Source organism: Schistocerca nitens, chromosome 9, assembly GCF_023898315.1.
Source record: "Schistocerca nitens isolate TAMUIC-IGC-003100 chromosome 9, iqSchNite1.1, whole genome shotgun sequence".
In the NCBI taxonomy this organism is placed as follows: domain Eukaryota; kingdom Metazoa; phylum Arthropoda; class Insecta; order Orthoptera; family Acrididae; genus Schistocerca; species Schistocerca nitens.
This window is the reverse complement of record NC_064622.1, coordinates 429,043,052-429,058,205: the sequence shown is the minus strand read 5'-3', so window position 1 is coordinate 429,058,205 and position 15,154 is coordinate 429,043,052. Positions and strand designations below refer to the sequence as shown.

At 37.1% G+C, this 15,154-nt stretch overlaps 1 protein-coding gene across 1 annotated transcript in view; it reads left to right on the top strand.

The window, feature by feature from the left end:
• LOC126203054 (calcium/calmodulin-dependent protein kinase kinase 1) overlaps positions 1-7,459 on the top strand; it is a 540,044-nt gene extending 532,585 nt beyond the window's left edge. The window contains exons 10-12 of the mRNA XM_049937293.1: positions 833-1,000; positions 2,786-2,919; positions 4,094-7,459. Of these exons, the coding sequence (XP_049793250.1) occupies positions 833-1,000; positions 2,786-2,919; positions 4,094-4,208 (417 nt within the window). The 3' untranslated portion in view covers positions 4,209-7,459. The remainder of the gene's footprint in view (positions 1-832; positions 1,001-2,785; positions 2,920-4,093) is intronic.
• Positions 7,460-15,154: the final 7,695 nt, after the last annotated feature.

The following is a 15,154-nucleotide window of genomic DNA, read 5'->3' as shown; positions in this document are numbered from 1 at the left end:
GAATTGCTGAAAGAAACTGTAAACATTCTGGATCTGTCAGCTTCTGTAGAAGCTTGGGCTGCAACTTTAGCTGTTGTCTCCAGAGCTTGAAACCCCTTGTCATTCCTTGTTGGAAGTCTCAGCAAAGTAGCCTGACAAGTACTAGTCCAGCACAGGGTGGAATGCAGTTCCAGAAAAGTCCTTATTGTCACTGTTGTAAGTGTTCTTCTTCCACAACAGAGATTTTATTGAGCACAAATTATGTACAAATAAATCACAGAAAGTAATAACTCCTGACTATAAGGGAAATAATGAACATGAAACTTATGGAAGTGGAGACCTCTCATCCAACACAGTACTCTGGAAGTATGTTGAATAGCTCACAAATTAGTGCAGGAGAATACTGATGGTAGGTTCAATTGATGAGCATTCACATATGAGCCACACTCTCAGTTCACCCATATATCTTCAGTTTGTTCTCTGAAAACACAGCTTTTGATTGCACAGTAAGTGAAAGCAGTTCTGCATTATGCAGGTAGCAAGTGTGTGCTAGCCAGACACTGACACTAGATAAAAACAATGTCCAAATAACAGTCCAGGAGAAAACTGGACATGACAGGTTCATCATCAATAGGTACACAAGAGAGCTTGCAGTTAACTTCAGCTGGTTGTGGCAAGTTCTGCCAAATGACTTGGTACCACATGATGTATCCTTCCATGCCACCTTATCAGATGTATGCGTAATTATGTTGACAAATTTATTCATATGGCCAGCGGGATTACAAGAAATATGGTAAGCCTCCTGTACTTTCTATTTATGACCTGATTTTAACTTGTAGCCTTGATGTAACAGGAGCACCCCTGGGTGACAGCACATGGGAAGAGCCCCCTTCCAACTGAGGAGGAGAACTGTCAGCTGGTCGAGGTCACCGAGGAGGATGTACTGCGTGTCGTGCAGTCCATCCCCAGGCTCGACACACTCATCCTTGTCAAGACTATGCTCAAGAAGCACTCCTTCCAGGCAAGTATGCCTTCCATTCTTTTATGGCTTCCTTATTGAGTCTGAATAACAGAAAAGGCTATAGGAATGTTGTATGAGCCACTGCCCATCAGGCCAACATTAGTGAATGACAGAATGAGTTTTCCAAAAAAAAAAAAAATGCTTCTAAGCTATGTATATAGCTCAAATTGAATTCGCAAAAATCTTGTGTTGGAGAGGGTGAGCGGCACTTGATAGTAAACCCTTTAACTGCTCTGGACGCGTTAATGCATGTGCCTTTGTACCTGTCCCTGTGTGCTCTGAACATGTTTACACGCACCACCAGTCCTTCTGCCTGGTACTCTGAACATGTCTACACAGGTAGAAAGACTGGTGGCACGTTCAGAGCACACAGGGACAGGTACAAAGGCATGCGCGTTAACACACCCAGAGTAGTTAAACCATTAAATGATGTTTTCAAATATGAAAATCTGAGCCGTAATCTGTGTAGAAGTTGTTACCACATGCTTGAATGATTGACTGTCATTAGCATGCACTATCAAGTCTGATGTGAGTTCAGCAGTACAGCTTCTGTCTCTGTCCAAGAAAATGAGCAAACACAAAATACTTAATTTAGTTCTTGATATTCATTGTAAGCCAAACTGCATAGTTAGAAACTTCAGGCTCACAGACTCATCTTTGCAGGAGATCACACAATGCATTTAATTGCTATAAAAACACTGGCCATTAGTTTCAATAGTCTTTGTGATGCATTGAGGTTATTTGCTCCACATACATCTTTGAAACTTTAAAGTTACTTCACAAGTGCCAACATTGAAAATCATAACAACTAATGTGGACTCTAAAAATATGTCTGCCTTCTTAAACATCCAATAAATATTTCATTGTTATTTAAACAAATTGTACTTAGTCCAATGTCAATACAAGTTTTACTTTTTACCTTCTCAATGTAAGTTGGATTTATGTTAAATATTGAACAGATGCATGACATCTGACATTTCCACTTATTTGAAGTGATGATACCCCATAAAACTATAATTTAGAATTCCTGTTTTCATCAGTTCAAGGAATATGATCTTGGCAGTGGCTGATACATATAAAACTGTCCGACTACAAATCTGAAAGTCTTCTTCTGACTCCATTTGAGTGTAAATTATCTATCGTAGCTTGTTGATTCTTTCATCTATGGCTCATTAATATGAAAAACGCCAAGTTTCACCATGATTTAGAGACCATATTAAATTCTAGGTCCAACTATAACTGGCTGGGTAAGTCAAGCCTTAGGACAGGGAAAAGAACTAAGTGTACTTTCTCCAGTAACACCATGCCTAGTAAAGCACTGCAACATTCAAACCATCCTCTGGAATCGAGGACAGTATTACATTTTTTTAAGAGAAGTTAATGGTTTTTTGTAGGATGCATTCCAACTCACAAACTACACCTGACTACCTTCATAATGATTCACTAACAGCATTGACTGGGGGAAGCATGGTGGATATATGATGTATATAACTTTATGAAAAGATCAGCTTTATGAGTGCCATTTTATAATCAGTCTCTGAGGTGGATTCACAAATTTTCAGATGTGTTGCATATGTTATTTCACATTCCCAAAATAAACTGAAATTTATGCTTCTCTACTAACATTAATCTCAGTCATGTTCAGTAAATTTCATAGTGACAGAAAGCTGAAACCTACAAATATAACAGCTTAGCAAGTAAAATCTTACAAATATAATAGTTTAGCAAGTAAATTGTTCTTACTTACATGTCAGAAGCCTTAAAAGCCTTGTTGTTAACTTACAGAATCCATTTGGTCGTGGAGGTCTTCGGAGAGGAGGTGCTTCTGTGGGAGCTGCTGGTTCAGACAAATCAGACAAATTCCAGAGGTCAGGACGGTCACATTCTGCACCAGGCTCCTATGATGTTGCAGCTGAAAGGTTAGTTTTGGTTTTCTTTTGGTAGATATCAGTAGTTAGATATATCTGTACACAGACCTGCTCACTGCCATCAACAGAAATGGGACGTGTTATACCATGATGGGACGTGTTATACCATGGAGTGCCAATCAGATATTTACAAAAATTTGTGCAATTTTTATAGCGCAGCACATGTAAACACCAAATGTTGATTTTACCTGAAGTTATGTATTCATAAACAGGTTACGGGGCTTTTTATAACCCCCCACCTCTCCCCCTGTGTGCATTAGTTCACTCTTTTATTTATTTTGACATGGAAGAAAACTTCTACAAATTTCATGTTAAGGAATTTCTTGGCCTCTCTGAAACACACACTACAGCAGTTCATGAAGTTTTAGCTGCTGTGCAAAAAACAGTCTCTTGTCAACTGGTGAAATGAAATACAAAATCCTTGTATAACTTGTAAGAGGAGACAAAACTTGGATACATTGACACAAGCCAGAAACTTAGGCATTGTCACTGTTTGGATGTTGCAAGATGAACTGAAACCAACAAAAGTGATTCATTTATGAAGCATATCCAAGAAAGATACAACTTACATTTTAGATTACACTGGACATGTCATGACCACTGTTTTAGAATAATGAAGTGTAGTTAGTGGTGAATGGAGACAACTATTTGCTTGCCACAAGTCAGTTGTGTAATCAGGAAAAACCACTAAAAACGGTGCATAATTCTTCATCACGAAAATTCACATCAAACAATTGGCTCTATGGCAGAGAAAAACATCAAACTAATGTCTGATTGCCTTCATTCACTTAATTTTTCATATAACAATTTCTATTCATACCATAATTTCAAACAATGTATATAGACAGTGATTTTCATCATGTCAAGAAACTGCCAAATCCTTCAAAAACCACTAAAATATGAGGTACCGACATTAGAGCAGAAAAAATGTTTACATAGTTAATATCAGATGTAAAAGTGTATAAATTTTTTTGAGAAAAATTAAACAATTCATACCAAAATAATACCTTTCTTTTACATTTTGAGCGAGAACTTCACTGGTGCCTTTCATAGTAATGAAAATTTCCCTGGAGTGGGAGTCTTGTGAAACTGTATTCCATTAACAATAATAATTTTTGTGAAGTTACTTCAGTGTAATGCTTATAGATTGATGTTCTTCCTGCAGGAAACTTGTTTGTCAGGAAGCTCCTCTTCTGCCTTCACTTAAAGAGTCAGTGGTACCGCCAGAGACCACTCCCCCTTCAGTGCCCCAGAGTACACATGATGAGCAGAAGAGGTGAGGTCTGGGCTGAGGCAGCTGATGCCAGCTGCCTGGCCCTTCCTGACCATTCTCCTTGCAGCTGCCAAGTCTTGGCTGTGAGGAAGACCTCACAATGGTGTGGCACATTTAATCCTGGTAACCCCATGGTGTTTTCAACAAGGAATTGTCTTTTTTGACATGTTAATTGATATCTGTACTAATAAAATTATTTTTCTGCACTTGTGATACCCATCAAGTATTTTATACAATTGTCTAATTTGCAACAAAACTTACAATACATATAGTTGATGGAACTATAATGTCAGCTGCCAGATGATGTATTTCATTCAGTACAATACTGATAGGTGATCAGAACCAGATTACGTTATGAACCACTTTTGTCATATATTTAGATTCTGATGCGGTGAAGTATGTACCATGCAATAGACAGATGTTTCCTAAGCTGCAACTTAACAGTGAAATGTATTTTGACTATATAGCTTTTTGCTGTCAATATTTGCTTCACAGAAAGAGTGTGTGGTCTAGATCATTTTCCCAACAAGTTGCAGAATCATAGGAGAACAGTAAACTGTGTGAAATGGGCTGCTTCCATCTTCAATTTTGTGAGAAAGAAATTAATGTAAGTTAAAATTCTCAAGAAAGAGAGAGGTAAAGGGCTGCAGTGGCTGAAAAGGAGGCTCTTGAAAAGGACATGGCTTAGAACTGACATTAGATAGATCATTTCATTAAAAATGAGCTGGTTCTTAATATATGCACTGATACCCTAAAAAGATGCAAATTTATTTCCTTTTTTCACCACAAATCTCTCCTATATTACTTCCTGTCCATTGTGTTTATTATTTGGTATTCTATATCTCAGAATGTTTTCAGCACAAATTATGATGTTTGGACATTTACATACTTTTATGGTGCATCACAATTCACCCTTATAAGAGACATCTTCAAGATGTAACTTGTTCCTCTTTGGTATTGGGAGAATGGGAGGTGATCTATCTTCATGGAAATTTAACTACAGCAATCCTTGTAGGAAAATCTTGAGTTGATTTCAAAATGTTCTGCCATGTGCTAAAATTTGATCTGAATCCTTTTCAGTCAGAATGGGTGTGCAGTGCCTTGCTGTAATGAATCTGATGTCAGAATCACAAATAAAATAATTGCCATCAAAAGTAACAAGAGTTCATTGACATTTCAAAATTACTATATGCAGACACTATGCAAGCTACAATGTTCTTAGTTGAGCCCATGGGTGCTTGGAAATTTTCTTACCAACTATAGGTGAAGGCGAGTTGACATTGTGAAGCACAGCTAAAGCTATTGCTGGGTGGAAATTGTACACTCGAGCAGAAAACAGATGTCTTAAATCTCATGTATATTTTCTGTCATGTTTACTTTTCTGTACAACAAATTCTCATTTCCACAATAATGCACCAATTACAACCTTTACATTTATGTTGACAATGAAACAAATCAGCGGTGCCAAATCACTAACTGATTTAAATCTAAAATTTAGCTAATATGGTTGTCCATAAGCAGGTCTTCACGGTATATTTGTAGACACTTACTGTGGTTTTTTATATTTTTAAAACTGATCCAAAGGAAAGTATGTAATATAATTGAATTTCTTAGTTTTTGTCTTGGATCATGCAGCTGTTAATGGCAAGAAGGAATGAAAATCATAAATTGTTAATGGGACCCCCACAGAGACTTTATACTGCTGTGATAAAGTTATATAAAAATGGTAGTTTGCAGTATTTGAAACTGGAACTGTTGAGCAGCTCTGGTGCTTGTGTTATGTTAGCAATAAACAACAGACATTTATCTAAGGATCCAAACTTGCTGAAATATAATCAGTGGTATATTATGTGCTCATTGTTGTTCTACTGACAAGTAAAAATAACATGGAATTGAAATTAATATCGAAGCATACAAGCTATATGGAACAATTTTTTAATGTTTGCAAAAAATAAATAAAACTGGTGGTATTAATTGGGGACCAGAATATAAGAACATTATACAAAAGTTATAAGGCTCTGAAATGAAATAAAGGTATATTGCATGCTGCTAAAAGCCTTTGTCAGTGGTATTTCCAGTGTTGATCTTCCATTTCTATTGTTAATACTGAAGTTATAAGCAGTTAGAAATTGTTACGCACATTTCAATTTATCCATATTGTTGGAAGGCATAACAAGAGTCAAACTGCACATAAAAGGTACGAGGTGTGTTTTAAAAACATAAGGACCAAGGTAGAAATTTTATTTTGAATGATAGATGTGTCTGAATTTCAGTGCAATCCTACAGCACTAAATATGTGATTGGTATCTGAGAGACTATAACAATATGCTTTTCATCTTGCAGACACAGAGGTGATAGATACAAATTTAATCTTAGAAGACTTTTCTACAGGTTTGTTAATAGGGAAAGAATGATACAGAGATCTGGTTTTATGTGAAACAGTAAGCCTCTTGTTAATTCTTCTCATAATTTTCCCATTAATATGTGCTTTTATAAAATTTGACTCATTAAGGATTGTTAAATAAGCACGGAATTAATCTTTGCACTTTAGAACAGTTTATATTTATTTTTAAGTACACGCACAATTGAATGTTTTCAGTGGTGAATGCATTTCAAGCAAGAGCAAATTAACTTTTAAAATATATATATTTTCAACATGTTCTGTAATGTAGCCACAAACTGGCATTTTTTTAAAAATAAAGGTGCTTTCAATTTCTAAAGTGTTATCTCATACCTGCAGCAGATAAACCAAGCAAATATTTTAAAATTTCTCTGTTTGTCACCATTATTTCTTTTAGTGTAAACTGATTATTTTACTACATCTGCATAACTCAAAGCATGCATTGTATATGTAACCACATCTCATTCGAATTGGTAAATATTCTTGTGATGTCTCAGCTTATCTCAAAAACTTTATATTTGCCTCTGAAATAACAACTTCTGTCATTGTTTAAATGTGCTACTATGTCTTTCAGTCCTGTGATTAATGATGTCAGTGGCTGCCTCACACACCTTCTTGTTCTTGTTCATAATTAGGTACAAAATAAAATGTAACTGTTTTGTGGAGTGTGCCACTGGAGAAAGGAAACAATGATTCTCAGCTACATGTATTGCTCTCACTTCTTATGTCTTTTGGACTTTAAGCAGTATCTGTGTACATAAATGTTCGTGCACTGTTCTTTTTTCATGCACATATTTCTAATAAACTTCTGTAATATTAGACAATCACTGTCTAGATGTTTTATAGCATTTTTTATCCTAGTCATCAATAAATGTTTACAACATTTTGCATATTTATAAAAATCAATAAATATCTCTGCATTTTCATTGTTAATAATTCTGTGCATTTTCCAATTTCCTTCTTGATACACAGTGAAACAACTTCATGGACAAATTGAACTTTCCTCAGCTTCATTTTAAGCCCAGATGAGCTTATCAGTAACTCAAATGTAAGACAGTTTATGGGAAACAGTTTAAAATAAATGACAGATTCAAATATGCACTAATAATACCAAGTTGAAGATTACCACATTTTTAGTGTGATCAAAACTTGGGTTTGTTGGTGGAAGACATAGGTACCTACACAAGCACAAACACTGGATTCATTTAACTATGGAGTTATTAAAATACCCAGACTCACCACCATTTTGTGAACAGACATCTGAAGATCCTACAGCTTATATTGAATGAAACATACTACATTTGCTAACATATACCTACATAGAGCCACTGCACTACAAATTACTCTGATCATGACATCATACCTGCAGAAATATAAGTATACTACTTGTCAACAACTACAACACATAGTCAACAAAATTGCCATACTCTACTCTCACTACTGTAGAAAAAAGATTTCAGTTTAATAAGTCAATGTGATCATGAATATAATGATGATGATGATGATGATGATAGAGAGAGAGAGAGAGAGAGAGAGAGAGAGAGAGAGAGAGAGAGATAGACAGTAGAGAATAATAGGTATCTTGAATACTTTTACGCTCCTACTACTTGTACAGGAGAAGATGAAGTAAATATTTGCTGTCACCACTTGACAAGCAAGGAGGGGTGGAAGACCAAGAGACAAATGACAAACCTCAGATTAGGCATGGAGAGTGATGGGAATCAAACATAACATTTTGAAGGAACCATTCATACATTTGTCTGGAGCAATTTAGGGACATTGCTGAAAAACCAAATCTGGATGACCAGATGGGATCTGAACTGTCATCTTCCTGAATGGAAATCCAGTGTACTAACCATTGTGTCATATGCCCACTATCCACTAAATAGCAGAGGGCTTCCATTTTGTGTATTGAAAACTGAATGAGCCAATTGAGAAAGAGTGGAAAGTGTCATTTTTCTTTTTGGATGTTTGTCTCCTTTTCTCAACTAATTAATCGATTAATATTGGAGGTTTGCAGATATCATGCATTATTCTTTGACAAGTTCTGAGCAGATATACCTGTTGCCATTTTTGTTACACCATTATACAATATGTTAAATTAGTAATCATGTAGTGTGTGTGTGTGTGTGTGTGTGTGTGTGTGTGTGTGTGTGTGTGTGTGTGTGTGTGTGTCATGTGATGGTAGTGAGTACTTATAAAATTTAGTATTGTGTTTTTTCTGTATGAATGAGAGGATTCAGGATAGTGTATCATGATGCAAGCAAATATCTTCCTGTTCTTATAGAGAACCATCCACTGTACAATTACCATCTACAGTGCTCAGGAACAAAATGTAAAGAGGTTTAATTTATTTTTAAATTCAAGACATTGATGCACAGTCTAATGAGCAAAGCAAAAGCATTTGCCTTCCACTCACATGGAAATGGTCAGACTTTTTACACCAGAACCTGCAAAGTGTGCCCTTTTCTCTAATGTGGTTAACATCAGTTAAATCCACATGCTAAATTTTATCTGCTAATTTGCACTAATACTGGTGTTTATTTTAAGAAGAGCCATACATACCTGATCAGATTTAGAAACTAATAAGTTTAAAACTGACAGTTTACTAGTGATTTAAACTGAAGGAGAGTAAAACTGGCAGTTTACGATTGATTTCAACTTGAGAATATCATTGTGATGCTAGACTGGAAACTGCAGTGATCTGTTCATTAATAAAATTGTTCTCCTTTATTGTTTTTTAAGATGCCTTCAACTAATGAAATATTCTGCATTTAATGACTGGAGTACATTTTTCACACTAGGAGGAATCTGAGGTATCCCTAATTCTGTTATGTCCTGACCAAAAGAAGAAGCAAGAATTTGTTCCTGCAGAGCAGAAGGGAAGTGTGGAAAATCAAAAAGTACACTATCCTCATTCATCATTTTCCCTGATTTTGAAGATACTACAACAATACAGTCTATGTAAAACATTGACCAATTTGCACATGGTCCAAAATGTTTGGTCAATATTGCACAGTTAACAGTTAACCACGCAGATTGATTACAGGCATTATTCTGCGTGAATGTCTTAGTACAATCACAGACTGAACAGCTGCCTCTGTATGGTTTAACCCCTTTTCATTTAAAGCAGCCTTTCAGCTTGCATTCCTTTTGCTGCATGGTCTGATCTATGTTGTGAATTCAAGAGTCATTAAAACTAGGTATGTTATGCTTTGTTTTTGTAGTAAAGTCATTCATCTCTTCAGTATCAGTGTTCACGAAGATAACAACATGTAACCACTGTCAAATTAGTCATAATGCAATGTAAACGCTAACTTATCATGAACAAACTGTATCACACATTATTTACAAGCTGATCATCCCAATATTATGTGTGTCAGCAAATATGGAAAGCTCTCAAAGTAACCACTGCAGTTTTGCTGTCATCATTTCAAGACTGTCACTAAACCAAATTACAAGAAGGTGCCAGACACTACAAGAGCAACTATCAGAATCCATTCAGCCAACTACAGCTTATCTCTGTCTGCTAAAGAGAGCCAATGAACTATGACACAAGAAAATTTTTAGCTCAAACATGAATCATCTGAAAAATCTAAGTCAATACAAAGAATACTAATAATTTTCTGACCTGTTTCTCAATAAAAATTGTTATTTTTCTTGATGTAAATGCATAAAATATTTTAATCCAACAATTAGAAGTTTCATCTTCTGCTTGTGATATTTTATTGTTCACAGAGTAATTGCATGAATACTGATGCTTATAGCTCAACAAATCCATTTAAAAATAATTTTTATGAGAATATTTCCATAATTCACAGACTGGTGCTAACACATGTAGATAGAATGTGGAATGAGAAAATCAGTGGCTCTGACTGAAGCAACACTTACAAAAGCAATTAGGTTCAGTCTTTTCAGTACACATTTTAATTTTTCAAAAACTGCCATGTTTCAAAAGCTACCCATAATAAAAGGTCTCATTTTACAGAATATTCAATTTTTAACTGGTCATTATTTTCAAAATTCTATTGTAGCCCTAATTTTTCTGATCGCAAAAATTGTATCTCTAAAATGTATTTTTTGTAGTGGGACCTAGGTTACTGTTTCCTGGTTTTGTTTTGTTTTATGTATTACCATAAATTCTGGTCAAAAGCTTGTAAAATTGACACGTTCCATATCCTGTGATAGTGTCACAACATGGATCACCGGAACAAGAGATAAATAAGTAAATAAATAAATCCCACTTTCATTTGAAAATAGTGTTAGTTTGCTTAAGTCTAGCAAATTCCATATGTTACCCATTTTTGGTGGAAATTGTGAATCCCTGTAGGAGTATACATATTGTTCATAATATAGTCCATTGTCAATTCTCCATTTATCCAAATCATAGTTAAAACTGATTACTCCTTGTGTCACTGTAATTCTGTATCCACTAATGTGTACCCACACATGTAAAGCAAAAGCCGGCCGGAGTGGCTGAGCGATTCTAGGCGCTGCAGTCTGGAACCGCGCGACCGCTACGGTCGCAGGTTCGAATCCTGCCTCGGGCATGGATGTGTGTGATGTCCTTAGGTTAGTTAGGTTTAAGTAGTTCTAAGTTCTAGGGGACTGATGACCTCAGAAGTTGAGTCCCATAGTGCTCAGAGCCATTTGAACCATTTTGTAAAGCAAAACATAATAACAAATTTCAAATTGTATTCATATGCTTTCCTATAAATAGTTGTGGAGGGCAATATCTCAGTCAGGTTGCACCTGATAATCAAACTGTGAACAATAATGTGATATCAAAGCATAAATATTTTTATAAATTTCTTTGAGTTGATCCATAGTTTGCATTCATTTCATTAACATCATGTAACATGTTAGTCAGTAGGTATCACTGAGAAACTTCTTTGTGTTTGCCCTTAATTCATCTTCAGGAAGATAACAACATGCAGCCACTGTCAAATTAGTCATAATGCAATGTAAATGCTACCTTGTCATGAATAAACTGTATGAAACATTATTTACAAGCTGACATCCCAACATTATGTGTGTCAACAAATACGGAGAGCTCTCAAAGTAATCACTGCAGTTTTGCTGTCAATATTTCAAAACTGTCATTAAACCAAATTACAAAATGGTGCTAGACACTAGAAGAGCAACTACCAGATCCCAGAAGACTGGTTAATCACTTAGCCAACTACAGCTTATCTCTGTCTGCTAAAGACATCCAATGAAGTAGTCAGGCAATAAGTTTTTTAGCTCAAACACCAATCATGTGAAAAATCTAAGTCAATACAAAGAACAGTAATAAAAATCAAATAGGAAAGAAGCCTGTTCTTGCACTTGTCACCACAGAATAGTGCTGCACCTCATTGTGCACTCACAGATGTTCTTCTGGTGACCCCACATAGAACACTCTCCCCCAAGCAGAGTGGAGATCTGGGAATGAAGGGTATTTATGTTTCACCTGACGTTCAGCTCTCATGTGTACTGGAGGCATTGCTTGAACTTCTCCAGCCTCTTGTGTTGGCAGCGATGGTACACTTTCTCTTGTGGTGCCAAGATAGCATCGTCCATATCCAGTAGTGTGGAAGGTGACACTTTGCATTCAGCGTGTATGTCCTCTTCAGTCAGTAACATATGAGTAGGTTTGACCCATTCCAATGATACCACTTAGCTCTTCCAATTTTGATGTATATGCAAGGTATGTTTGTCCCAGGGGAGTGTTCTGTAGGGCACAGAATATGGCATCTCTAATGGTGACTTGACAGTGTCTGTCCATAGCATCACATGTGCACATGACCATAGATCTTTGTGTATGAACATAGCTACTGCCCCATGTCTCAAGACAGCAATTGGGTGAAGTCTGTCCATATCCTCATACACCGTTTACAGTACGTCAGGCAATTTGGTCTGTCATTGATCAGTAAAGAATTCTGTGGGCAACCATAAAGGTTCACCGAAATGAGTTCTACAGTGGATGCTGCTAAATTCACTTTTAATACTGTGCAAAGGCCTGACAAAACCAGTGGCAAAGCTGACAACAAAGACTGTGCATGGCACATTAGTGCAGCTTGTAACGTACTATGTTAGCATTCCATCATTCCATTGCCTGTTGGGTGATAATATGTGGTGTGATGATGGTGAAAACCACAGAGGTTGGCCATTTCTGAGAACAGTGTAGATTTGAGTTGATGCCCCTGCTGATGTATAAAGGGCAGCTGAAACATGCAATCAATGATGAAAGAAACACCCATGCCACAATTTACACAGAAATGTCCAATAATGGAATTGTCTCTGTGCATCTGGTGAAGTGGTCCAGTGCATTGAGGAGATAACAATATCCTTCCGATGGGAGTAGAGGTCTAATGATGTCCTACTGCTTTGTGCACTTGTCATCAAACTTTGGCACACTGACAATCTAAGCACATTTTTGCACAACTATAGTAGTTCTTCTTTATGTTATGCCACACAACTCTGTCTGTCATCAGTTTGATGCTGGCATTTGTTCTCAGATGAGCCAGCCCAAGCTTGCTGTCAAATAATTATTCGCAATTACTCAGGTACAAAAAGTCTTGATTTTCCCTGTGATACATGCCACAAAACTCAGAAAGGTTCACCAGCAGCCTGTATTTGCTGCAGACATAACCTAAAGTGCTCTCGCAATGGAATTCAGTGAGTTGTTGGTCTGTCTCTTGCACAGAATCTAACTCCTTGTAGTCAACAGTCTGAGAGATCAATTCTAAGGAAATTAGCCACAATGTTCTCATCTCCTTTCATATGCTGCAGGCCTTTTGTGAACCATGCAATGAATTCAAGTTGTCTAAATTGTTGCAGTGAGCAGCCATCCTTGTATCTATTGAAGGAAAAAGTAATTGACTTGTGGTCTGCGAAAACCATAAATGATCTGGCTTTCACTTTTGGCCATAAGTATCTGACAGCTTCATAAATCTCCAACAATTCCCTATCATAAGCATTCTATTTAATTTGTGATGATATAAGCTTATAAGAATCCCAGGTGCTGCCAGGTGGCCTTCAACATACTGGTGTAGAGTTGCCCCAATGGCTTGCTAGCTAGCATCCACAGCAATTGCCAGTCACATCTGAGCAACCGTGTATGCCAACATGGTTGCCTGATGTATGCATGTCTTGACGTTATCAAATGCCATCAACATCTATGGTGTCTACTGCAAAGGTCGTTTGTTCACTGTGTCCTTGGTGGATAGTGCTGATGTTAATGGTGCCTGGATGGCCACCACATTAGGCAGATGTCTGTAGAAATTAACTGCTCCAAGAAACTGGTGTAATTGGTGATAATCAATGAGGTGTGCCATCTCTTCGATAACAGCATGTTTATCTTGCAGTGGGCTGATATCAGCTCCTGTCACTGAGTAGCCCAGGAATGGCACCTGCATTTGTCAAAGTAAACATTTTTGATTCATTGACCAAAATGCCATATTCATCAGTGCATTGTTATACAGTCTTTAGGTGCAGTTCATTCAACTTCTCAGATACCAAAAAGATGAGGATGTTGTCAAGGTATGTGAAGCAGTACAGTAAACCTCTGAGTACTTCATCGAGAAACCATTGCTAAATTTTCGCTGCATTTTTCAAACCAAACTGCATATGGAGGTATTTGAATAAGCTACATGGTGTCATGACAGCTGTCTTCTGTGTATCAGCAGGTGTGGCCAGTATCCCATGATATGCCCTCTCACACTTAAAATGGTCGCACTTGCCAGTGTGTGCATAAAATCTCTAATATACGGTATTGGATAATGATCAGGAATGGTGTGGGTATTGAGTGCCCAGTGGTCTCCAAGTCCTATCTTTCTTCTTTATTAGATGAAGTGTTGATGACCATGGGCTACTGGATCTACAGGTGATTCCCGAATGCAATAGTTCTTTGAATTCTGCCTTTGCTGTGGTGAAACAATGAGGAGTTAACAAATGCAGGTTCTAAGACTGTAGTTGACTGGGTGTAGTCCTGATGTGATGGACTGTGTTGTGCTTAGCTTTCTGTGCACATGGCACTGATTCACAGTTTTCTATGTGTGGCATCACCCACGGTCTGTCATCGAATGCAGGCCAAGAACATCATCCAAGGTTGCCTTCACTGCACTGTGTACCCTGGTTGATGCTCAACGAACCTGTAACTACTTCAACTGCATAATGAAACAAGAAATCCACAACCAGTATTGCATCTGACACATTGAAAATTATGGAACTCCATTGTGAATGTTCTTGGAAATAAAGGTCTACATCTATTTGGCATTTTCAATAAGTCATTATTGAAATTTGGTTTCCTGCTGTGAGCAGCTTTACATCACAGCTTGTAACGAGCAATGCAGTGATATCCAAACCTGAGTCAAATAGATAAGAGGGTCTGGGTTTAATGTCTGTGACAAAAAGCTAATGGGACAATTGGGGGTAAAGATGAAGGGTTACTCACCCATCATCGCTCTCACCTCACTGTGGTAGACACTGGTGCTCAGACTGATGACTGACGGAACCTGTCACTGGCTGCTATTGCCATTTGGGCGAGTGCAGGGTGATGTCCACCATGT